At 39.5% G+C, this 26761-nt stretch overlaps 2 protein-coding genes across 2 annotated transcripts; both read left to right on the forward strand.

Annotated features, from left to right (window-relative positions):
• Positions 1–3128: 3128 nt before the first annotated feature.
• LOC118801811 (C-type lectin domain family 4 member F-like) lies at positions 3129–6719 on the forward strand. Its single transcript, XM_036562184.1, has 7 exons — positions 3129–3323; positions 3420–3518; positions 3551–3721; positions 3809–3951; positions 4041–4058; positions 6359–6460; positions 6702–6719. Exons 1-7 carry the CDS (start codon positions 3167–3169, stop codon positions 6717–6719), a joined length of 708 nt encoding a protein of 235 aa, XP_036418077.1. The 5' UTR covers positions 3129–3166.
• An 811-nt stretch (positions 6720–7530) lies between these two features.
• LOC118801812 (CD209 antigen-like protein E) lies at positions 7531–24871 on the forward strand. Its single transcript, XM_036562185.1, has 6 exons — positions 7531–7708; positions 21188–21286; positions 22758–22916; positions 23006–23130; positions 24347–24447; positions 24691–24871. The coding sequence occupies exons 1-6, from the start codon at positions 7531–7533 to the stop codon at positions 24869–24871; spliced, it is 843 nt and encodes a 280-aa protein (XP_036418078.1).
• Positions 24872–26761: the final 1890 nt, after the last annotated feature.

A 26761-nucleotide genomic window follows, 5' to 3' on the forward strand; every position in this document is an offset into this window, starting at 1 on the left:
TCATCATGTTACATCAGCAATGACTAGCAGTTTTTTTCTGCTTTACTCTTCAGGAACCAGGTGAAAAAAACTCACTTTTGCTCAAATCTTGATCATAAAAGCACTGTAAGAAATCGTTAGCCTACTAAGTCTGATAGCCAGAGATCATGATTTTATATGATATATTTAAATCCTATCCCAGCCGAGTTTCTTTACTCTTTGTTGTAGTCCAGTGTCAGAGGCAGGAATAAAATACCAGCTAGGCCTGTGAAAAAGTGAGTAGGTCAACTTGGTACATTTAATTTCCCAAAATGACATTGTGGCATATTAGCATAATATCAAGCTATAGCCTGTTTCTGGCAGCTTTGCAGTCATTACCCTATGTATTCCAACACTTTCACCCCTGTGATGATTCAAAACAATAGCAATCAATCGGAAAGTTGATTCACATAAACACAAACAGCACTGCAACACCCTTCATTTTAAAGACTATAAAGCATTCGTCTGCTCACCACAGGCACTTTTACACAATGAAGAGGACATAAGTTAAAATTAAACAGCTGACATGTACAAAGATGCAGTAAAAACACAGCAAATGAAACAAGCTTAAAAACCTAAACTTAATCATCCTAAGCTAAAGCATACTGCCACAGTAAGCATGAAAAATGTTTATACTCTATTTATGTTTTATCGCTGATGAATCAATGCACTGAAGTAATATTAGATGTTTGCTTAGACATTTGCACAAAGCCTAAGTCAGCTCTTGTGGCAAAAGAGCATTGTAAGTTAGAACTTAGAAAACTGGAGCTTCAAATTTAACAACTGGCATGTTAATGACATACTGAAGGCTTGAGGCAAAGGTGGATAGCAATGGCCGCTAAGCAGTGATTAGAGGGCTAAGAAAAGTAGGCAAAGCTTTACGGAAAATGGATGATTTGACTGACCATAATACAATGACAGCCCACCCAGAAAACAAATAAAATGTCATTATGTTAAAAAAAGCTAGAAATATTACTTTCTTATGTGTTTGAGTAGCCTGTGATCAATTTCACCCTGCTTAAATAAAAAAACATGAAATGTTACTGTTGTTAAATGTACTGTTGGTTCGTTTTGGTTTTTGTAATGATGGGTTGATATCACAGTGTAAAGGTTCCTAATAGTTTAATTTGTGATCGATTTCAGATGCATATGATGGTTTTCTAATAGGATCTGAAGGTGTTCTTTGGAGTTTTTGGAGATACAGATATCAAGTCTTCATTTAAACAGTCTGGATTATGATTGTTCGTAAAACAGTGACAAATGTTTAGATTTTCTCATAATTGCTTGCACCGGCCACCTAGTGGCCCATGCCCATAAAAACCACCAGATGATGTACATAGGTACGTATATATGTACGCAACAAGACTAAACATAGTTATACTTGATCACTAGTGAGGTTTGTTGAGTCTGTAAGGTCTGTTATACACTATGTGGTCAAAAGTATGTGGACAACCCACCTATTTATTGAGTTCACATGTTTCAGCCACACCCATGGCTAACAGCTGTATACAATCCAGCATGTAGCCATGTCATCTCCTGGCAGTAGAATGGGTCATACTGAAGAGCTCAGTGACTTTTTTGTTCTTTTTTGACGAGTTTGTTTGTAAAAGTTCTGCCTTACTAGAACAGCCTCAGTCAACTGTGAGTGCTATGATTGTGACATGCAAGTGTCTAGGAACAACAACAGCTCAGCCATGAGCAAACTCACAGAGAGGGGCTGCTGAGTACTGAAGCGTGTAAAAATCCCCCTGTCCTCTTTTGAGTCACTCAATACAGAGTTCCAAACTGCCTCTGGGAGCAACATCAGCAAGAACTGTGCATCAGGAGCTTCATGAGAAGGTCTTCTATGGCTGAACAGCTACACACACGCCTAAGATCACTATATGCAATGCCAAGAGTTGGCTGGAGTGGTGTAAAGCATGCTGCCACTGGGTTCTGAAGCAATGAATTATAACATTTATGACTGTCTCCAAAAAAAAAAGGTCATTTGAAAAGACTGTTTCTTTATTTAGGAAGAATGTTTGTTTAAGAAGTCTGTTTCCCATTCATATCATTAATAATTTTAGCACTATCCTTTACATTTATTAGATTTAAGCATTAATTGATTTTCATTTTTCCATACAAAATAATACAACGGGACTTCCAAGTAGGATTTCACTTAGAACCCACAAATGTTTAGAAATGCCTCTGCATGCAGCTGCGATGTAAAAGTCATAGACCATCCTTCATATATTTAATTTACAGTCAAGTGAAACACAACTTAGTCATTCATTCATATTTTTGCTTAAATGCCATAATCCATTTATACTAAGGCAAAAGAAAAAAAAATGAAAAAACAGGAGTTTCCAACATTTTGCATTTTTAAATGATACAGAGAAAATGGGACTCTTAACAAGCATACAAGACCTGGAAGACCACCAAATCTGTCCTCATCAGATAAACAGCACTTAAAGAGAGAGCAGAAAATCCAGCTGCTTCAGATCTAAAAAAATCCACAGGTGTTTCTGTCCATCCTTCCACCGTGAGAAGACAACTCTGAAAAAAGAACACCACGTCCTAACGAAATAAAGCTGCTGGTGCTCTCAGAACAATGGAAGTGACCACTCCAGAATCCAGACCTCAGCATCACTGACTGTGATTTGGATAACTTGGATAGTGAGAAACAGAAAATGCAACAAACTTCTAAGACTGAACTTTGGAGGTGTCAATATATATAACACAATATATATTAAGTTGTTGAGGCTTCTGAAAAATTTCCTGTGTTTCTGCTTTTTTCTCACAGCTGAAAAACGACTGACTTGTACTTAATGACTGATTTGACTTGAAATTAAACAACAGACATATGGTCTCTGGCTTTTCCTCAGCACTGCATATATATAGGCCTCTGTCTCTCACGGTCTCTCTGTCTCACACATACAATGGTTTACAATGGTCATCTCTGAGCTGATGTGTATAGCAAAGACAGCACAGATATATTTTAGGCCTGTTTTCACACCTCTGTGGTCAAAAGCTCATCTGACATCATTTCCTGTCTAGCCACTTCTTCACTGGTGAACTCCAGTGAACACTGCAGTCTCTGTACTGAAGGTTTAGTAGTAGGTTTAGAGGAAAACAGAGAGAGAGAGAGAGAGAGAGAGAGAGAGAGAGAATGGCAGAGGGAATCTATAATAATGTGAGCAGTGTTGAGCTGAGTGAAGCAGACAGAGGAGAGAGAGTGGAGAAGACGGTGGAGATTTATATGAGTGCAGACGCTGTTAGAGCTCAGGAGACCAACACACAGAGGGAGACAACAACTCAGCAGACAGGTAGAGTAACTCTCAGTGCAGAAGCTCTCAGTGTGTTCACAATGAAAACTGTGTTCACAACGAAAACTTCTTCTAAGTCAGTTCACTCTTTATCAGGTGTTAGAACCGGAATCAGATGTTCCAGACTGGCTGTGGTGTGTGTGGGGCTGCTGTGTGTTCTCCTGCTGACCACCAACATAGTGCTGTACATGTACTGTGAGTGTTTCTGTAATTCTTTCTGAATGTAGATATTAGAGACCAAACCATCATTGTAAACCTCACTGCAGGGAGAGAAACTCTCTTATCCAGTATCAGAAACCTGACTGAAGAAAGAGACCAGCTAAAGAGCAGCTACCAGAATCTGACTGAGGACGATCACATCTTACAGACCAAATATGATCATTTAGTGAAGCTGATTGGTGAGTGAAACATCATCCTCACAGTTAATCTGCACAAATATTAATTCATGCTTCTAAAATATGTTTGTTCTCATTGTTCTGTTGTAGAGAAAAGCTGGTTTATACAACTGAAGACTTTTGGAAGCAGCTTTTACTTTTTCTCCACTGAGAAGAAGAGCTGGAATGAGAGCAGACAGGACTGCAGAGAGAGAGGAGCAGATCTGGTGATCATAAACAGCAGAGAGGAGCAGGTGGGGGTTGATCTTTTTTTTTATTAATGATTATTATTTATTATTTATGTAATTTGTTTCACAGATGTTCCTCATTGACCAAAAGAAAGAGAGCAGTTTCTGGATTGGTCTGACTGATGAAGACACAGAAAACACATGGAAGTGGGTGGACGGTGAACCACTGATTAGTAGGTATGTCAAAATACAAAAAAAAGTAGTTGATGTCAATATTATACATACTTTTTAATACTTATGTGCATTATCTTGCTGTATTCTATTTATATTTAAAGTAAAGCTACGATTTACTCTCAGAGTTTATGAAGCTGTTCTTGTACAGCACTGACACTGTATGTACAGAGTAAAGACCCTCAGTAGCTGCTGTGAACTGGTTTAATTTGAGTTCTTGTTTTGTAAACATGTGATGATTACAGATTAATGCTGTGTCTGATCGTCAGATTCTGGAAGAAGGGTGAACCCAACAATGGTGGTGGTGGTGAGGAGGACTGTGCTGTTTTCACCACTACAGCTGAAGACGGTCAGGAAACATGGAACGATCTATCCTGCTCAGGGAGAGAAAACTGGATGTGTGAATTCAATCTGACAAACTTCCACCTGAATACTTCAACTAAACACCTTTAGATTTTCACTGCTAATATGGGCATAATCAGATACTTTGGAAGCTGTTGAACTGAATGTTATAGAATGCAGGGCTTTAATTCATAAATTTAGTTCTAAATAAGAGCCAACAGTCATTATACAGATGTTTTTTTGTTTTTTTTTTGCTTTTAGAAAATGTGTGCAATTACTCATTTAATTTTTTTGTTAGTTGTGATAGTGCTTTTAAAAACAAAAAAATCTCTTAACATTCAAAGCCTATTGTATGTAAAAATATTGCTGTTTTAAGATATAATGTGTGTGAGTGTGTGCAAATATTAAAAAAAAAACACTGCAGAAATAATAAAACAGAAAGCTGGTAATGCAGCACGTCTCCTTCTTTGATGAGGTTTTTAATACTGGACAAGAGGGTCTCCCTCTGTGCAGTAAAGTGGGACACAGAAGACATTGCACATGCAGGCAAGTGCTCTTTTATTGAACAGTTAGCAGGGGGGAACCACCACCTAACGCTGCTCAGTGAGAGGGCATAGTGGGATGGCTCACCAATAGCCATACAACTTCACTTTATGATGTACAGTACTACACTACATAACCCACACATAGTACAATAAAGCAGAAACAACATAGAACACCTTTTAAACTAGAAGGAGAACCTATTTACGATGGGGGTGTGGAAATTCCTGAGAGCCTCTTTGAATGGCCACGCCACTTGAGTTCCCATGGCAGTTTGTGTAGTAAAGAAGGCTGTGGTTTAGATATGGTATGTCACAAAGACAATGGTGGAGGGAATGTATGCTCGTGTGGGCAGCTTTAAGCTGTGTAAGATGGACAAAGAGGAGATGACAGTGGTCATTTATTTCAGTGAAGATGCTGTTGGAGCTCTGGATCCCAGCACAGAAACACAAGACATCAAACACACAGACGGAGACGAGGACACAGCAGAGTACAGGTAAAGTAACTCAAACAGAGACGTCTGCATTATTTCTAAGTGTGCTCACAATGAGAACTGAATGAATAAGTAAGTGAATGTTTTCTTTATCAGTTGTTAGAAGAGGAAGCAGAAGCTCCAGACTGGCTGTGGTGTGTGTGGGGCTGCTGTTTGTTCTCCTGCTGACCACCAACATAGTGCTGTACATGAACTGTGAGTATTTCAGTCTCAAACACAAATATTTCATCTTTCAAATACAGATCTGTGGAATACAAATGCTGTAATATAAGAAAGGTAATTCTTTTTAAATGTGGATATTAATATGAATAAACATTAGGACACAACCATCATTGCTTTGAATGTAAACCTCACTGCAGGGAGAGAGACCGTCTTATCCAGCATCAGAAACCTGACTGAAGAAAGAGACCAGCTAAAGAGCAGCTACCAGAATCTGACTGAGGAGAGAGAGCAGATAAACAACAAGTTGACTGAAGAAATAAACATCTTACAAACCAAATATGATCATTTAGTAAAGCTTGGTGAGTAAAACATCATTCTCACAGTTAATCTGCAAAAATACTAATTCATGCTTCTAATATATGTTTGTTCTCATTGCTCTGTTGTAGAGAAAAGCTGTTTTAAAGAATGGAAGAAGAACAGAAGCAGCTTTTACTTTTTCTCCTCTGAGAAGAAGAACTGGAGTGAGAGCAGACAGGACTGCAGGTGATCATAAACAGCAGAGTGGAACAGGTGAGAATATATCTATATATATATAGAGTGAGGGGAGACAGAGACAGAGAGAGAGAGAGAGAGAGAGAGAGAGAGAGAGAGAGACTTTTTTATTCTTGTTTTTTTTTCCAGATGTTCCTCGTTGACCAAAAGAAGGAGAGCAGTTTCTGGATTGGTCTGACTGATGAAGACACAGAAAACACATGGAAGTGGGTGGACGGCCAACCACTGACTGATGAGTATGTCATGACACAGAAAGTAGTTGATGTGAATATTATACATCATTTTTAATATTTCTATTCATTATCTTGTTGTGTTCCATTTATATTTAAAGTAAAACCACAATTTTCTCTCAGAGTTTATGAAGATGTTCTTCTACAGAACTGACACTGTATGTATATAGTAAAGACCCTTAATAGCTGCTGTGAACTGGTTTAATTTGAGTTCTTGTTTTGTAAACATGTGATGATGACAGATTAATGCTGTGTCTGATTGTCAGATTCTGGAGGCCAAATGAACCCAACAATGCTGGTGGTGAGGAGGACTGTGCCGTTTTCTCCATTGCAGACAGTGACGGTCAGCGAACATGGAACGATCTTTCCTGTTCAGGGAAAGAAAACTGGATGTGTGAATTCAATCTGACAAGCTTCCACCTGAATACTTCAACTAAACACCTTTAGATTTTCACTGCTAATCTTGGTATAAAGGCATAATCAGATAGTTTAGAAGCTGTTGAGCTGAATTTTATAGAATGCAGGGCTGGAGCCATTACACTTTAACTTAATTCATAATTTTAGTTCTAAATAAGAGCCAACAGATGTTATACAGAACATACAAATGTATGCAAATAATTATTTCATATTTTTTTGTTAATTGTTTATATTGCTTTTGAAAATCAAATGATATTGACTACATGAAGTAGACAAGATATTTACGTGATTCTATTAAGGTTTAAAGACATTACAATGTGAACAGACACTTTTATTATCAGTTGTAGAGTTTCTGCTGTTTTTACAAAGATGCTGTGCATTGATGAACCTCTGTTACCATGGAGACTGAAGGGGCGGAGCCTATACTACTATGATTTTCCATTGGCTGAATGTGCTGTAGTTCAAACTGAATATTTGTTTCAAGTGATCCTTGAGCTGTTGTACTCTGCAGAATTAGCCTGTAGGCCTTTGTCGGCCTTGCTTTGGTTTTCACACCTAAAAAGGTAATTCCGGGTTCTTCTGTAAGCATTTCCTGTCCTGACACTTCTGCATTAGTGCACCCCAGACACTGCAGTCTGTGTAGTGAAGAAGGTTGTAGTTTAGACACAGTACGTCACAATGAGAATGGTGGAGGGAATGTATGCTGGCGTGGGCAGCTTTAAGCTGAGTAAGATGGACACAGAGGAGATGACAGTGGTCATTTATTTCAGTGAAGATGCTGTTGGAGCTCAGGATACCAGCATAGAAACACAGGACATCAACACACAGACGGAGACAAGGACACAGCAGAGTACAGGTAGAGTAACTCAAACAGAGACGTCTATTTCTAAGTGTGCTCACAATGAGAACTGAATAAATAAGTAAGTGAACGTTTCCTTTATCAGTTGTTAGAAGAGGAAGCAGAAGCTCCAGACTGGCTGTGGTGTGTGTGGGGCTGCTGTGTGTTCTCCTGCTGACCACCAACATAGTGCTGTACATGTACTGTGAGTATTTCAGTCTCAAACACAAATATTTCAAATATCTTCCAAATACAGATATACAAAATGCATCCGCTGTAATATAAAAAGTGTTATTTTTTTCTGAATGTAGATATTAGAGACCAAACCATCACTGTAAACATCATTGCAGGGAGAGAGACCCTCTTATCCAGTATCAGAAACCTGACTGAAGAAAGAGACCAGCTAAAGAGCAGCTACCAGAATCTGACTGAGGAGAAAGAGCAGATAAACAACAAATTAACTGAAGAAATAAACATCTTACAAACCAAATATGATCATTTAGTGAAGCTGATTGGTGAGTGAAACATCATCCTCACATTAATCAGCACAAACATTCCTTCATGCTTCTAATATATGTTTGTTCTCATTGCTCTGTTGTAGAGAAAAGCTGGTTTAAAGAATGGAAGAAGAACAGAAGCAGCTTTTACTTTTTCTCCTCTGAGAATAAGAGTTGGAGTGAGAGCAGACAGGACTGCAGAGAGAGAGGAGCAGATCTGGTGATCATAAACAGCAGAGAGGAGCAGGTGAGGAGAGAGAGAGAGAGAGAGAGAGAGAGAGAGAGAGAGTTTGAGAGAGAGTTTTGTTACTTTCTTTTTTGTTTGTTTGTTTTTCAGATGTTCCTCATTGACCAAAGGAAAGAGAGCAGTTTCTGGATTGGTCTGACTGATGAAGACACAGAAAATACATGGAAGTGGCTGACAAGTACGTAAAAAAGCAAAACAGTAGTTAAAATCAATATAATACATTATTTTTTTATCTTTTCTATTTATTATCTTGTTGTTCTTCCATTTATATTTAAAGTAAAACTACCATTTTCTCTAAGAGTTTATGAAGCTGTTCTTGTACAGAACTGACACTGTATAGAGTAAAGACCCTCAGTAGCTGCTGTGAACTGGATTAATTTGAGTTCTTGTTTGTAAACGTGATGATTACAGATTAATGCTGTGTCTGATTGTCAGATTTTGGAGGAACAGTGAACCCAACAATGTTGGTGACGGGGAGGACTGTGCTATTTTCACCACTGCAGTCGAACACAGTCAGCGAACATGGAACGATTATTCCTGCTCAGGGACAGAAAACTGGATGTGTGAATTCAATCTGACAAAATTCCACATGAATACCTCAACTAAACACCTTTAGATTTTCACTGCTACTTTAGAAGCTGTTGAACTGATTTTTATAGAATGCAGGGCTTGAACACAAATCATACATTTAGTTCTAAATAAGTGCCAACAGCTGTTATAGAGATGTTTTTTTTTAGAGAAAATGTATGTGATTAATAATTTAATTTTTTTATTGGTAGTTGTTATATTGCTTTTTACAAAGTAATAAATCAAATGATATTGATTACATGAGGTAGACAAGTTGATTTACATGATTCCATTAAGGTTTAAAGACATTAGAAAATGAACAGACACTTTTATTAGCAGATGAGGCTGGATGTGGGGGTGTGTTCAACACAAGATATAGTTAGTTACATAAATACACTGTAGAAACTTTTTAAAACAGTCATAGATGGTTTTCACTTATATAAACAGTTTTCTCTAAGTTTGATATCTGAGTCAAAGGCTGTTCCATCCCAATATTTACTCCCTGATTAGTTAAGCAATGCAGCACAAACTAAAGTGATATGATGGTTTAAATTCTCTTTTCACATTCAAGGCCTACTATATGTAAAATATTGCAGTTTTAAGTTATAATGTGTGTGTGTGTGTGTAGATGTGAGGCAAATATTAAACAACGCTTGCAGAAAAAAAATAAAACAGAAAGCTGGTAATGCAGAAAGTCTTTCTTTGATCTCTTTTAATACTGGACAACGGCGTCTCCGTCTGTCCAGTGAATTGGGACGCAGAAGGTATTGCACAGGCAAGTGCTCTTTTATTATACAGGCAGCAAGGGGAGACCACCACCCAACGCTGCTGAATGAGAGGGTAAATACAACAATACTACATAACCCACACAGAGCACAATGAAGCACAAACAATAAAGGACACCTTCTAAACTAGAACAACAACAGTGGCAACAGTCAGGGTTGGGATAGATACTGAAAAATTAGTAGTTAGCTACGTTGTAGCTACTTTCCCAAAATTTGTAGTTAGCTACAATTTAGCTACTTTTCCAGAAAAAGTAGCGGCTACTTTTTAGCTACTTTCAAAGCGCAATTGTTAGAATGTTTGTGAATCTCCACCTGACACACCAAACAAGCCCAACTGACAGTGTGAACAAGACACTGCATTTAATCATGTGCGAGAAAGAAACATACAATTGAAAAGCTGCAAATATACAAAAAGATCTGTACGTGTACTGTGAGTGTTTCAGCCTCAAACACATATTTCCTCTTTCAAATACAGATATACAGAACACATATGCTATAATATAAAACTGTGATTCTTTAATATCTGAATATAGATATTAGAGACCAAACCATCATTGTAAACGTAACTGCAGGGAGAAAGACTCTCTTATCCAGTATCAGAAACCTGACTGAAGAAAGAGACCAGCTAAAGAGCAGCTACCAGAATCTGACTGAGGAGAAAGAGCAGATAAACAACACTTATAGAAACCTCACTGAGGAAAATCACATCTTACAAACCAAATATGATCATTTAGTGAAGCTGATTAGTGAGTGAAACATCATCCTCACAGTTCCTCAGCACAAATATTCCTTCATGCTTCTAAAATGTGTTTGTTCTCATTGTTATGCTGTAAAAGAAGGGAAGAAAAACAGAAGCAGCCTTTACTTTTTCTCCTCTGAGCAGAAGAGCTGAAGTGATGCCAGGCAGGACTGCAGAGAGAGAGAAGCAGATCTGGTGATCATAAACAGCAGAGAGCACTTTTTTTATTCTTGTTTTCCAGATGTTCCTCATTGATCAAAAGAAAGAGAGCAGTTTCTGGATTGGTCTGACTGATGCAGAGACAGAAAACACATGGAAGTGGGTGGATGGCCAACCGCTGACTGATGAGTACATCAAAATATAAAACAGTAGTTAAAGTCAATATAATCCATTTTTTTATCTTTTCTAGTCATTATCTCATTGTGTTCCATTTATATTTAAAGTAAAACTACCATTTTCTCTGAGAGTTCATGAAGGTGTTCTTGTACAGAACTGGCACTGTTTGTATAGAGTAAAGACCCTCAGTAGCTGCTGTGAACTGGTTTAATTTAAGTTCTTGTTTTGTAAACATGTGATGATGACAGATTAATGCTGTGTCTGATTGTCAGATTCGGGAGGAACAGTGAACCCAACAATGATGGTAACAGGGGGACTGTGCTGTTTTCACCTCTGCTCAGGGACAGAAAACTGGATGTGTGAATTCAATCTGACAAACTTCAACCTAATACTTCAACTAAACACCTTTAGATTTTCACTGCTAATCTTGGGATAAAGCTATAATTACATATGGATATTAAAATGTGCTGTAGGCTGGATGTGGGGTGTGCTCAACACAAGGCACAGTTAATTTCATAAAAACACTGTTGAAACTGTTTAAAACAATCAGAGGTTGTTTTCACCTGTATAACAGTTTGTTTCTAGCAGCCAAAGATCAAAATCCACAATGCCAAACGGTGTGGGGGTGGTTGGAGGGGTTGTTGTGTAAAGCACGCTGCCACTGGACTCTGGAGCAGTGGAAAAGCATTCTGTGGAGTGATGAATCACACATCTCTATCTGGCAGTCTGATGGATGACTCAGGGTTTGGCAAATGCCAGGAGAACATTACCTGCCTGACTGCATTGTGCCAGCTGTAAAGTTTGGTGGAGTAGGTATAATGCTATGGGGCCTCGACCCCTTAGTTCCAGTGAAGAGAAACCTTAATGTCTCAGCATACCAAAACATTTTGGACAACTGTACGCTTCCAACTTTGTGGAAAACAAAGAAGCTGCTGGTATTCTCAAAACAATGGACTGACCACCCCAGAGTCCAGACCTCAACATCACTGAATGTGTTTGGGATTACTTGGATGGTGAGAAGCAAAAAATGCAAGCAACTAAAATGTCCCTGCAGATTTCTGTGCAAAACTGAAAGCAACTCTCCTGAAAAGAATGGTAGCTGTAATTAAGGCAAAGAGTGGAATAAATAAATACTGCTTCTGTGCAATTTCCAGTTAATACACTATATTGCCAAAAGTATTTGCTCGTCTTCCTTCACATGCATATGAACTTGAGTGAGATCCCATTCTTAATCCATAGGGTTTAATATGATCTTGGACCACCCTTTGCAGCTATAACAGCTTCAACTCTTCTGGGAAGGCTTTCCACAAGGGTTAGGAGTGTTTATGGGAATTTTTGACCATTCTTCCAGAAGCGCATTTGTGAGGTCAGACACTGATGTTGGACGAGAACCCCCAAAGGTGTTCTATCGGGTTGAGGTCAGGACTCAGGCCAGTCAAGTTCTTCCACACCAAACTCGCTCATCCATGTCTTTATGGACCTTGCTTTGTGCACTGGTGCGCAGTCATGTTGGAACAGGAAGGGGCCATCCCCAAACTGTTTCCACAAAGTTGGGAGCTTGAAATTGTCCAAAATCTCTTGGTCTGCTGAAGCATTAAGAGTTCCTTTCACTGGAACTAAGGGGCCGAGCACAACTCCTGAAAAACAACCCCACACCATAATCCCCCCTCCACTAAACTTTACACTTGGCACAATGCAGTCAGACAAGCACCGTTCTCCTGGCAACCACCAAACCCAGACTCGTCCATCGGAGTGCCAGACGGAGAAGCGTGATTCGTCACTCCAGAGAACACGTCTCCGCTGCTATAGAGTCCAGTGGCGGCGTTTTACACCACTGCATTCGACGCTTTGCATTGCGCTTGGTGATGTAAGGCTTGGATGCAGCTGCTTGGCCATGGAAACCCATTGAACCCATGAAGATCTCTACGCACTGTTCTCAAGCTAATCTGAAGGCCACATGAAGTTTGGAGGTCTGTAGCGATTGACTCTGCAGAAAGTTGGCGACCTATGCACCTCAGCATCCGCTGACCCCGCTATGTCATTTTACATGGCCTTCCACTTCGTGGCTGAGTTGCTGTCGTTCCCAATCACTTCCACTTTGTTATAATACCACTGACAGTTGACTGTGGGATATTTAGTAGTGAGGAAATTTCACGACTGGACTTGCTGCACAGGTGGCATCCTATCACGGTACCACACTGGAATTCACTGAGCTCCTGAGAGCGACCCATTCTTTCACTAATGTTTGTAGAAGCAGTCTGCAGGCCTAGGGGCTTGGTTTTATAAACCTGTGGCCATGGAAGTGATTGGAACACCTGAATTCAATGATTTGCATGGGTGAGTGAAAACTTTTGGCAATGTAGTGTATGTTTTCTGCCTTTTTCCTGAGTCTGAAATCTAACTATCATGTACTTAATGGCTGTTTTGACTGGAAATTAAACAAATGACAAATGACCTTTGACTTTTCCAAAGTACTATATATAGTGATGGCACTCACTCTCACCCTCTCGCTCTCTGTCTCACACATACAATAATAAAATGGGTCTAATGTGCCCTTTCATAGCCCGTGCATCTCTGAGCTCATATGTGCCGCAGAGGAGAGCACAAATATACTTGAGGCCTGTTTTCACACCTCTGTGGTTAAAAGCACCTCTGACGTTGTTTCCTGTCCAGCTACTTCTTCATTAGTGAACTCCAGTGCACACTGCAGTTTCTGTACTGAAGGTTTAGTAAAGTATTAGAGGAAAACACAGAGAGAGAGAATGGCAGAGGGAATCTATGATGATGTGAGCAGTGTTGTGCTCTTTAGTGACCTCAGTATTCTGAAGACACAGTGACATTTGTAGAAAATATGATGAAATGGCCAAATGTATTGCCTTTAAAATATTTAGTTTACCACAGGGTGTGATAACAGAGGTTTTAAAAAAAAACGCTATTCGTTTTGCCTCTATAGAAAAACTACTTGTACCCAAGGTTCCAAATATGGAAATGCCACCAACTACAGAATGATGGCACAACTTCAGAGGTCTGTAGGTGGAAACGTAGATTACATTTACTTGTAACTTTTTGAAGAAACTGTTCTTTTAAAAGTTGTTTCAAAAGAGAGAACATTATACTCTTACTTGAATGTAGGACATACATCGTTTTCGGTTTCCGGTTTGAGTGTACGCTGTGCGCATTTGGCTGCCGCTACTTGCCGGTGTTTTTGTTTTTCCTGTGGTTCGCTTTTTCTTTCCCTTTGCGGGACTTTTGGTACACATACTCTCCAGTATCTATGGACTTGTCTCTCTATTTTCTGCTCGCAAGTTGAATCTTGCTTTGTGACAATGCCTATGAGTGTGTCTCTACCCCCTTGCTTCGTTGCTGTTGCCAGTTTGTCCTGTGGTAAGTCGCAGCATTTCTACTGTGCTTCTCACAGTCTTAGCTGGGTGGTGTAGTGGGTTTTGGTTGGCTAACGTGCGTGGTCTGAGCTCTGGCATTTTCACTATCTCTTCTGTCATGTCCATGGCCAGTGTCCAGAGTTTTTGCTTTTGGCCTAGAGTCATGCTGTGCATTTTTGTTTTTCACGCTCTGGCAATGTTTAAATACTCACAGATTGAACTTCAACACCTCGACTGTCATGCCGCTTTAGACGCTTAGATTCTGCGTCATATAATCTCTGCCGGACACTTGGAATTGCTCAACGTCCACGTTACATCCACCGTTCAAAAAGAGGACCCTTGTTTAGTTATGGCTGTGATGGCTCTGATGCATGGATTCCCAACTATATGGACATATAATCGTGCTCACCGGCGTGACACTAAAGCCATCCGTGAAGTAAATCATGGCCATCTTAACACACGATTTAAACATTTATACATGCTAACACCCCCAGGCTACAGTTATCTATCAAAACCCCGACTGAAAGGGAGAGGAGGTGGTCTGGCTGTGTTTTATCATTCTGGTTTAACGGTCAAAGAATTTTCACTATTCAATACTACATCCTTTGAATATATTGCTTTGAAGGTTTTTTCCCCCCTCACCTCTACTGTTGCTGTTAGTTTATCGCCCTCCCAAACCTGCTGCAAGCTTCTTGTCTGAACTTAATAAACTCCTCACAATCATCTCATCTCTTTGCTCTGCCGTAATTGTGCTTGGTGACTTCAATATCCATGTTGATCCTGAATGCTCTTTCACATCTTCATTTCAGTTTTAGAGTGTTTTAACTTGATGCAGCATGTTGATTTTCCAACTCACACTCATGGTCATACTCTTGATTTACTCTGTTCTACTGGTTTGAATGACATCTCTGTCTCTGGTTCAGTTTCTGGTATCTCTGACCATAAGCTCATTGAATGTAGATTTCATGTTTCTATTCCTCCTCCCTTCAAGAAAATCTCTGTTGTCTATCGTGATATTAGGTCTGTCAGCCTCAATCTGGTTGCTGCTTCTTTTCGGTCTTCAGCCCTGTCTGACCTACATAACCTATCATCCCCTGAAAGTATGGTTTCCCTTTATAATGACACTATAATGACATCTCTGGATTGCTTAATGATTTAGCCCCTTTTAAGAATAGACTTCTCCCTGCCAACCGCTCGTGTCCTTGGTTCACCCCTGAACCAAGGGTGCTGAAGGCCATTGGTCGGCGTCTTGAGTGCCTTTATAAAAAAACTGAGCTTACTGTCCACTCTCTACTTTACAGTCAACACATCCACAAGTATAGGAATGCCCTTAATACTGCCCGCTCCAACTACTACTCCTCCATCATAAATAATGCTAAGTCTAGGCTGAAAACACTGTCAAACTGTTAACAAACTCCTCCATCCTCCTGTATCAGTGTGCCCCCATTCAGCTGAGCAATGTCAGGCTTTTCTACATTCCTTTGAAAAGAAAATTAATCAGATCTATAGTTTCTTTCCTTCTACTTCTCAGTCATTCACCTTTACTGATTTTCCTGAACTCATCACTAAGTCTAATGCTTCCTCCTGTCAGCTTGACCCTGCCCCCACCCCTCTACTCAAGGCCTGTTCATCTGTAATCAACACTCCAATTGCTACAGTGATAAATTCACATCTCTCTTCTGGTTTGGTTCCTACTGCCCTTAAAACTGCTGCAGTTACTCCTATACTTAAGAAACATGAATTGGACCCGACTTCTCTTTCTAATTACAGACCCATCTCACACCTTCCATTTTTAGCTAAAATAATGGAAAGAGTGGTTGCTTCCCAACTCCAGACATTTCTCAGTGATGATGCCCTCTATGAGCCATTTCAGTCTGGTTTCCGTACTCACCACAGCACTGAGACAGCTCTTCTGTTAATGATCTTCTCCAGTCTGCTGATAGTGGTTCTCTAAGTATTCTTCTTCTCCTCGACTTAAGTGCAGCATTCGATACTGTTAATCATGATGTTCTCATTTCTCGTCTTTTCTCTAATGGTATCACTGACACAGCCTTACAGCGTATCTTACAGACAGACAGCAGTTTACCACACTAGGTCCACACAAGTCCTCCACCTCTCCTGTTACATGTGGTGTCCCTCAGGGCTCAGTTCTTGGACCCCTACTTTTCTTAATCTACATCTCACCCCTTGGCCAGATCATTCGTAGCCATGGCCTTAACTTTCACTGTTATGCTGATATTCAGTTATATCTCAGTACATACACACCCTCAGATTCCCCTCCCAATACACTAATGGATTGTATTTCTGATTTAAAGCTCTGGATGTACAATAACTTTCTCATGCTAAACACAGATAAAACTGAAGTCTTACTGGTTGGCCCTAAACCTTTACTATCAAAATCGTCCAATTTTTTCAGTTAGTATTGATGGCCTGCTCGTTAAGCCTGCACCTGTTGTTAGAAATCTTGGTGTTTTACTCGACCCATCACTTCATTTTGATCTGCACATCAAGTTCCTCACTAAGACTTCATTCTTATCGTTTACGTAACATTGCTGGTCTTCGCCTGTTTCTGACTGATAATGATGCCAAAACTTTGGTTCATGCCTTCATTATGTCCTGTATTGACTACTGTAACTGCCTCTTTGTTGGTCTCCCTGTGAAGTCTATACAAAAGCTACGTACATTCAGAACTCTGCAGCTAGAGTTCTCACCCAAACTAAGCTTTCAGCTCACATCACATCATCTCTTTCAGCTACACTGGCTTCCAGTCCTGTCCCATATAAAGTTTAAAATTTTACTACTCACTTTCAAAGCCCTGCATAACCTTGCTCCCCCCTTGCTACCTCAGAGAACTGCTGACCTCTTACTCTCCCTCTCACTCTCTCAGGAGGAACGTAGATGAGTGTAACTTTTTCTCTGTTACACTCATCTACGTTCCTCCCGTTAGATTTTTAAATATTTTTTTCAATTCAACACATTTTTTATGTGCTTCAATTAAACGTGTCTTAGATCGCTTTGTTCAAAAATCAAAACCAATTAAAAACTTCTTGCATGACTGACCAAACAAAATATTAAACTTTGTTCTTCAACAGAGGGTTCATCCCAACAAACTGAAGACATATACTCACTTAACAGAGTCTAGAAAGCGATAATCATCATCAGCTATAGAACCCTCTGTGAAGAGCGCCAAGGTCACAAGTGCTTTTTTCCTCTCTCCCAAACATAACACAGGCAACGGAACATAAGTTATTAGATAAGCCTGTATATAGGCTGTATATAAGGCTGTGATTTTCTATTTTTTTTATTTTGATTATTAATGGAGATCTCACTGCTTGCATAGTCTTTTCACTAGATACTTTCTTATTTTTACTTAAGTGTTAATTTAAATGACTACTTTTGCTTCTACTTGAGTAATTATTATTTTAAATTAACAATACTTTTACTTGAATTCAGTTTTTGGCTACTTTATGCACCTCTGTTTTTCTCAAAGCTCTACAGAATCAGAATCTCCACTGTGATATACAGAATGTTTCTCGCTCACTCTGCAATCATCATGTACATTATTACAAAACTATTTCTACGCATTTTTGCACCAAGTAGTTTATTTCTGCTATTTCTTTCTTTTGATTCTTTCCTCCTTTCTATTTCTACAGTGCTGCAAATGCTTGCCACTAGTAAAGCTAACTGGTATGCATTGCAGTACATTTGGTAGTACATTGTAATACAATCTCTTTTATATTAAACCATTGTTAACCATCAATATCTTTCCTCTGCATCATACAATATCATGATATATGATTTGAAGAGTAAGTGATGTAACACTTGACTATAAGACTTACAAAAAGGACTAGCTGATTATATGAAAAAGGTCCCTAAAGAGAGTTGTGTTTAGAGATACATTAAGGCCAACATATGTATCATGCCAAGTGTGACCACACTACTGGTGGATCAGTAAGATCTGTTATTGTGTCAAATAGTATAAAAAATAGTTCAAAAAGCACTTTACTCCCGATAGATTGTCAAGAAAAAAATTACTGATACCTAAATGTAGAATGAGCTTAAGTGATATGATGGCTAAGTCCCTTTTAGTACTCCATACATGTGTAAAACATTATACTTTTAATGAAAAATGTGTACCTGTTAAGCCTCATTTATACTCCCTTTATGTATAAAAAGGAATATGTCCATTTCAAACGATGTAACCCTCACTGCCCACATATGCCCACATGCATCCTTTATGTTGGCATGGATCTTAAGCAAAATGGCCACTAGAGGGCAGTCAAAAGTTTCTGACAACAACAAATATGGCAACAGTGGATGAAGTCATAACAATGTACCTACTATGAAAGAGATGAAAGAGGCAGTATTGTAGATGGCAGTAGTCTGTGAGTCCATTAAATACTTCATTTATTCCTAAAATAAGGAATCTAAAATAAGAGCTTCAAAATCATTTTGATGGTACACTGACTAAAAAATAGGGAGAATTGCATCTCTGTCTTTGCCATCGCAGGCCTGTAACACCTACTATAGCACTATGTAACTTTGGAGGAACGGGCACGAAACCTCTTGCGACAACTGCATAATGCTTTGTGGCACCACATCACACATCAGCAACTACAGCTCTTCATCTAGCTAGATGTAGTTTGGTATTCCCAGCATGGACATTGTTGGAGAAAATGAGGAAGAGACAAAGAGAGAGTGACCAAGCAAGAGACTGCACCAGAGTAAATCTTGGACTGGCTTTTACTCATTGTTGTGAGCTAAACGAGATGCAAGACAATCTCACAGCTAATGGTAAAACAACAAAAATCCGACAGCACAGTATACATCCCTGCCAGTGTGATTTAGGAAAGATTGCTCTGTAGACTGTAACCTTATTCCCAGCAGAATCTGACTCCCCTGCATGTACACATGGAAGGTGGGCATATGGATGCTACAGATTACACTCGTGGTTTGTAATTATAACAGTGGCATAAAAGTAAAATATAATCTGAAACTGTAGGGGGAGTCCAAGAGCAACAATTACCATTTCACTTTAATTACTTGATATTTTTTATTAGCATCTAAAACAGTGTTTCCCAAAATAAGTCCAAGGACGCTATGCTCTGCACTTATTTGTGCTTTGCCTACTTTAAAGGGGCTTTCCAGCTGCAAACTAGAGTTTAGTGTGTTATTGGTTGTTGTATGCAGTATTCTGTAGCTCAGCATTACATCCCTCAGCTTCATTGCTCTGACAACCCACTCTAAAACAATTTTTTCAAAAGTTCCTCCCACCTTCAAAATGCATCATCAGAAAGTGTATTTACTAGTCTTTCAACCAGAAAATCTTTCACTAGAGCAGAAGCCAAATTTTTGTCTTAGGGGCCAAAGTTTTGGCAGATGGCAAAGAATTTAAGAGTTCAATAAATTAAATTGCATACAGTATAATATATATTTGTTCTATTGGGTGAGGAGGCAGAAATACTGAAGGTTCATTGGACTAGTAGAGACCTACAGCACCACTGTAAGAAGAACAGGTGTAGCAATGGTTAAATGCATAATTTTTTCAATAATCTTTTAACACACGACCTTATTAATTAGTTAATAAGCTGAATCAGGTATGTGAGATGGGGGAAAGCACAAAACGTAAATAGTGTGGGAGGAACAAGGAATGAAAAAACGACACATAGAGGAATGCGGGTCAATTTGACTGTGGATTAAAGATTGGGGACCTGCCCTGAGTGAGTACATACAGGCTTTTTTAGGTGAATGCTGGGAGCCGACTTGCATTGAAGAGCTTATTTTTTGTTATAAAACAAAACAAACTGGTAGATCTAATGACAAGATACCATCCTAGACCTCCTTGGAACGTTGCGGCTTCTCTTCATTATCACATGCACATGTTACTTGTTGTGTTAGTTTGTCTCTTGTTTCCTCACATAATTCTTAGCTTTTGTCCTGCTTTGGTTTGGTGATGGCTGCTTGATGGACTGGGCTGCAGTTTGTCCTTCTGCCTATCTGGTGATCCCTGCCTCTTGAAATTCATCCATACTTCTCTGACTAACTATTTTGTTTTCAATAAACAAATGAAAGAAAAATGATACACAACAGTGCTAAGTAACTGTAGGAATAAAAAAGACAGTGATGCTGATGTGGTTGTAAGCTGAGATGTTGTGAGATGAGAAAATCGATGTGTTGATGTGTTACAGTTTTTAATGTTGAGGTGGTGCTCTTCATGGGCAAAAACACCTTTCCCTGTGTACAGCTCCCCACGGTACCAACAACATACGCATTTCCTTCCCCAACCAGCCAGCCTGACCACATGACCACAGCATATTACCCAGTCAGCATAGCTCACTGATTTGAGCAGCACGGGTCACTATTACTTAAAACAATGACAGACCCAAGATTATAATTGCAACATATGATTAAAATATTGCACAACAACATCTATCATAATAAACAAACTATTTGTCTGGTTAAGCGCTTCAAATCATTAGGAAGGCAGCACGATTTCCTGCGACTCTGAGCTGATGTGTGCAGCAAAAAGGCCACATATATACTTGAGGCCTGTTTTCACACCTCTGTGCTTAAAAGGTCCTCTGACGTTATTTCCTGTCCAGCTTTGTTTTCATTAATGAACTCCAGTTAACACTGCAGATTCTGTACTGAAGGTTTAGTAGAGTATTAGAGAAACAGAGAGAGAGAGAGAGAGAGAGAGAGAATGGCAGAAGGAATCTATGATAATGTGAGCAGTGTTGAGCTGAGTGAAGCAGACAGAGGAGAGAGAGTGGAGGAGACGGTGGAGATTTATATGAGTGCAGACGCTGTTAGAGCTCAGGAGACCAACACACAGAGGGAGACAACAACTCAGCAGACAGGTAGAGTAACTCTCAGTGCACAAACTCTGACACAATGAAAACTGTGTTCACAATGAAACCTTCTAAGTCAGTTCACTCTTTATCAGATGTTAGAACAGGAATCAGATGTTCCAGACTGGCTGTGGTGTGTGTGGGGCTGCTCTGTGTTCTCCTGCTGACCACCAACATAGTGCTGTACATGTACTGTGAGTATTTCAGCCTTAATCCTTTAAAAAGCCAGCCCTTTTTTCCCATTTTCTGCCTGAAATTACACACCCAAATATTGAGGCTTTTTACTCAAGCAGTACATAAACTAGAAAGACTTCTATGCTGTAATGTTACTGAAAAGTGAAAACTTGTAATTGAAAACATTACAGGTTCTTTTAAATATCTTTAAATGATCAAAATATGATGAGAACAAAAAAAAAATTAGGCACTTTCCTAAATTTAATTTTATAAATTATATTTTAGTGCCTACAAATTAAAGAGTTCATGTCCCCCAACGCTTTCTGCTTTTAAAGCTTGTGTCACCAGGGTCTACTTTCACCATGCAAAATTGGGAGTTGATTTCTCCTACTGATTTGAAGTTACTCAAGCTAATTTAAACTGTCCTGCTCCCCTAGTGGCCTCTCCAAGTGGCCTTTTTGACTTTTCCAATTGGTGTTTTGGGAAAGTCCCCCAGCCCCATTTTAAGCGGCGCAACTTTTCTAGCCTTTATGGTATCGCTTTAGCAGCACAGGAGCAGACCAATTGCATGAGTTGTAAATATCACACGTGAAACTACTCAGCCAATCAGATCTGTGCATTATGATGAGCACTGAGATTCGAGTGAAAAACAGCAGTCTGAGGAGAAAGTGAGCCAGAGGAAAGCTAATTTGCATGGCGTGCTCTAAAAGGAGAAAACTAACAATAAATGTTGTTGAAATATTACTGAATTGTACTTTATTTGATTTGACATTCAGTTGTCAACTACATAAGATGTTGATAAACCGGCTACTTCAGTATACAGTATATGGCACTGAATCATGATGTCGTTGGACATTATGATGTTCCGGCCCTCTGCTTTGAGCATATATTCTCTAACTGGACCTTACTGAATTTTAATTAAAGACCCCTGCTTTAGAGTCTCAGCTTTCCATTGATATGTGTTTCGAAACGGATTGAAGGAAAGACACATTTGGATTCATTTGAAAGCTGACAACTTAATATAGGTGCTGGTATGAAGTGTTTGTGTGTGAGACGTACCTGTGAGTGGCAGCAGCCATTACACACCAGTGCTCCTGTGTTGTGACGGCAGAATCGCTTGTTTGGAATAACTTTTTTTTTGGATTTTAATTCGACAGTCGTTGGCCAAAAATTGGCTTTATGAAACATACGAACGTACATACTGTACTTAATATTTTTTCCTAAAAACTTTCGTGGCAAGGAATTTTGTGATCAAAATATTTATTTTTCTAATGTAATTAAAGAAAAAATGGCACAATGGATAGAGAGTTTAAGCTTTAATATGGTACCTTGGTTGCCTATATTGGATCTGTAATGTTTCACATATATTGTTGTACATAGGATAAGATTGTTTCTGGCCTGACGGCTGGCCAAGGCTTTTTCCTCTTTCAAATACAGATATGTGGAATACTTAAACCATAATATAAAAACTGTAATTCTGTCTGAATGTAGATATTAATATGAATAAAGGACCAAACCAGACTGAGACCCTCTTATCCAGTATCAGAAACCTGACTGAAGAAAGAGACCAGCTAAAGAGCAGCTACCAGAATCTGACTGAGAAAAACATCATCTTACAAACCAAATATGATCTGTTAGTGAAGCTGATTGGTGAGTGAAACATCATCCTCACAGTTAGTAGGTACAAATATTCCTTCACGCTTCTAAAATATGTTTGTTCTCTTTGTTCTGTTGTAAAGAATGGAAAAAGAACAGAAGCAGCTTTTACTTCTTCTCCACTGAGAAGAAGAGCTGGAGTGAGAGCAGGCAGGACTGCAGAGAGAGAGGAGCAGATCTGGTGATCATAAACAGCAGAGAGGAGCAGGTGAGAAGAGAGGGCGAGAGAGAGTGTCGGGACCAAGAGCTATCGCCTTCAACCCCAGGCCTCCAACAAAATAAAAGAAACCTCTTAATACTGGCTAAACACTCACAAATAACTGTCTTAAGTCTAAGTTCTCAAAAGATGTCAAAAAGAAAAAAAAAGACTTCAGACGCTGAGTTTGTGGAAAGAGAAAAGGCTTCTTTATTTCAGCATCGATGACACGCTGGTCTCCGGAGACCGACTGCTCGATACAGTGTCCGGACCACACCTTATATACCCTTATCTGGGGTGTTATGATGTCACCTCAAACTTGATGTTCCATTATTCTCTATTCATTAACTTCCCTCAACACTTGGCCTCCCTTAAGTTCACTGTGTACAACACGTCTTTGTTTAAAAAAGCTGGTTTGATGGCTCCCGAGTGGCGCAACCGTCTAAGCGTTGGCCCTATCATCAGGAGACCGCGAGATTGATTCCTGGTGATGCTACAGCCATCCGTAGCCGGGAGTCCAAGAGAGCACAATTGGCCTCGCTCTCTCTGGGTGGGTAGGATGGCCCCTCCTTCCCCCATCACTTAACGCGATGCTAGTCAGCGCAGGCGTCTGTTAGCTGACGTAACAGATGTGGCGGTTGGCGCTTTCCTCCGAGCGCGTTCGGCTGTCCAGTGACGTTGCGTGAGCGGCAGCTCGAAAAGAAGCGGTGGTTGGCTTCACAGGTCTCGGAGGAAGCCAGTGCTAGCCTTCACCCTCCTAGCGTTGATAGTATCGTGTGATTGGGGGAGTCCTAACTAGCGGGTGGAATTGGAGACGACTAAATTGGGGAGAAAATCGGGTAAAATGGTTTCAGTCAGTTTGTACCAGTTTATGTCATCCTACAAGGCCACGCTGAAACCACATATCATATGGACTCACATGGGTTCGCTGAGAGTGCAGCTGCATCCTCTGGTCATCTAAGCTTTTGGAAAGCCCCTGAACGGGAAGACTATGGCCTAATACTTCCTATATTACCTCTTAGTGAGAAATTAATATCCCCTCTTAGTCAATGCTTAACTATCTGACTATTGATTACATGTCTAATCTATTTACTTAGTGATTAAGGGTGTATTTATTAAAAGTATCCTGTCCAGAGAGGGAGAGAGGGAGAGAGAGAGAGAGAGAGAGAGAGAGAGAGAGAGAGAGAGAAGAGAGAGAGAAGTTTTGTTAGTTGGTTTTAGTTTTCAGATGTTCCTCATTGACCAAAAGAGCAGTTTCTGGATTGGTCTGACTGATAAAGATACAGAAAACACATGGAAGTGGGTGGACGGCCAACCGCTGACTGATAAGTACGTCAAGGTACAAAAAAATGTTGCTGTAGTCAATATTATATATAATTTTTAAAATTTCTGTGCATTATCTCACTGTATTCCATTTATATTAAGGAAAACTACCATTTTCTCTGAGAGTTTATGAAGCTGTTCTTGTATAGAACTGACACTGTTTGTATAGAGTAAAGATCACAGAAGCTGCTGTGAACTGGTTTAAATAAACATGTGATGATTACAATTATTGCTGTGTCTGATTATCAGATTCTGGAGGAGCGGTGAACCCAACAATTTTGGTGACCATGAGGACTGTGCTATTTTCACCACTGCAGTCAAACACAATCAGCAAACATGGAATGATTTTTCCTGCTCAGGGACAGAAAACTGGATGTGTGGATTCAATCTGACAAACTTCCACCTGAATACTTCAACTAAACACCTTTAGATTTCCACTGCTAATCTGTAGAAAGTGATATAGAGATCTTTTAGAATGTAGAGAATACATGTTAGCAATGAGAATTTCTGAAAATCTGGAGTAATAGACCTCATGCCTCATTCTGTAGACTGTGTCTTTTCCATATGAAGAACTCTGGGTCTAAGCAGAGTTTACTGCAATGAAATTTTTGGAATTTGCCTCATGCACGCTGAAAAGATGTCGCATGGAAGTAAATTTTTCAGTTTTACTTAAACATTGTTAAATACTAACTCCAGCTACTCAGACTGTGTTCTTCTACTGCCAAAGCACATTTGAAAATGCTTATAGCTTTTAATGGGGTATTTTGGTGAGGTTGCCAGTCAGATAAAGACTATTCAGTGTGCAGCACTGCAGTGGTAGTCGTATTTCGGCACCTTAATGACCTTGTTGTTTAAAGGACACAGTGACATTCAGAGGGAAAATGTCCATACGGCCAAATGTATCGACTCTGAAACATCACAATAACAGCAGTTTTCAAATATGTCATTCATTTTTCCCATGGAGAAAAACTGCCTGGACCCAAGAAATACAGAACTGACACTGACAACAGAATGACCACACAAGTTCAGAGCTGTGTTTTGGGCTAAATGTGAGTGGACACCTAGACTTATGAAAGGTTGCAACAAACTGACTGTGATGTTTCTAAACCAATCCAACACCTTGTGAAGGCAGAGCTAAAACTAGCGATGGTGAGCTCATCCACATTGTCTGACAGGGAACAGGCCTATTATTCGGCACATAGATTTAAATAGCCTGAGAACTACAGTCCAAACTGATCAAGTGTTTAAGTTGTAAATAGACTCATAGCATAGTGGATGAATTCTGTGTGCACATTTAGACCTTTTTATTCGAAAAATAAAACTGTACTGAGTTCTCCTCACAGCTCTACAGCAGAACCTCCACTGTGATCTACAGAACTCCACAATGATCATGTACGTTACTACAAAGCTACTTCTACTCACTTTGTACTGTTTGAACCTTTGCAAGAAATAGTTTTTCAGCTTTTTTTTTGACAACTAGTGAAGCTAATTGTTATACACTGTAATAGAGTTTGCAATATAATCTCAATATCTTTCCTCTGCCTCATTCTCATTAAATGTTCTTTACATGTAGTGATTTGAAAAGGATGTGATGCAACTAAAGAATGATACTAACAAAAAGGCTATGCTAGTTGCTAAGGTGTTGCTGGACAATTGCTATGCTATCCCAGATGGTTGCTAAGGTGTTGTGAGGCTGTTACTATGACATGCCAGGTGACAGTAACAGCACTCACAGAAAGAAAATTACATTAAATGATCTTAAAAATTGCAACTGAATAAATATTCTTTCCCAATTTGACTAAGTAGGCCTGTGATCAATCTGCAGGCCTGCCTGAGGCTACACCCTTGGTGATGGGTTCCCCAGGAGTGACTTTAGGAAGCCCTGGTTTAAGGCACTACAAGAACTGGTCTTAAGTAAAGGAGACTATGTTGTACTGTTTACACTAGAGGTCACTGTTGCACTACATTATTATTGTGACCACTGTAGTCGTGTCATCATTTTGTAGTCGGTGCCATGTTCTTATGCCCATATTAGGAACTCCAGGTCTAAGCTTCATTTCTCTATGGGCAGAATCAATAGGGTTTTCGAAAAATCGCCTCTATCGCACCCTGTGTTACAGAAAAATGTTCAGAACCCGATACGTTTTGTCCTGTGATCGTTCTTCCCCTGAATATCACTGGATCCTGTGAATTACGAGGTCATTAAAGAGTTGAAATATGAATATTGCTACATGTAAGCTAAAGCTGGCAGCCTCCTTAAGCAGGTTTTGGCAGTGAACATTTCCATGTTCAGACTGAGGGCAGATGAACAGAAGTCCGA

This window comes from Colossoma macropomum, unplaced genomic scaffold (genome assembly GCF_904425465.1).
Source record: "Colossoma macropomum unplaced genomic scaffold, Colossoma_macropomum, whole genome shotgun sequence".
NCBI classification, from domain to species: Eukaryota; Metazoa; Chordata; class Actinopteri; order Characiformes; family Serrasalmidae; genus Colossoma; species Colossoma macropomum.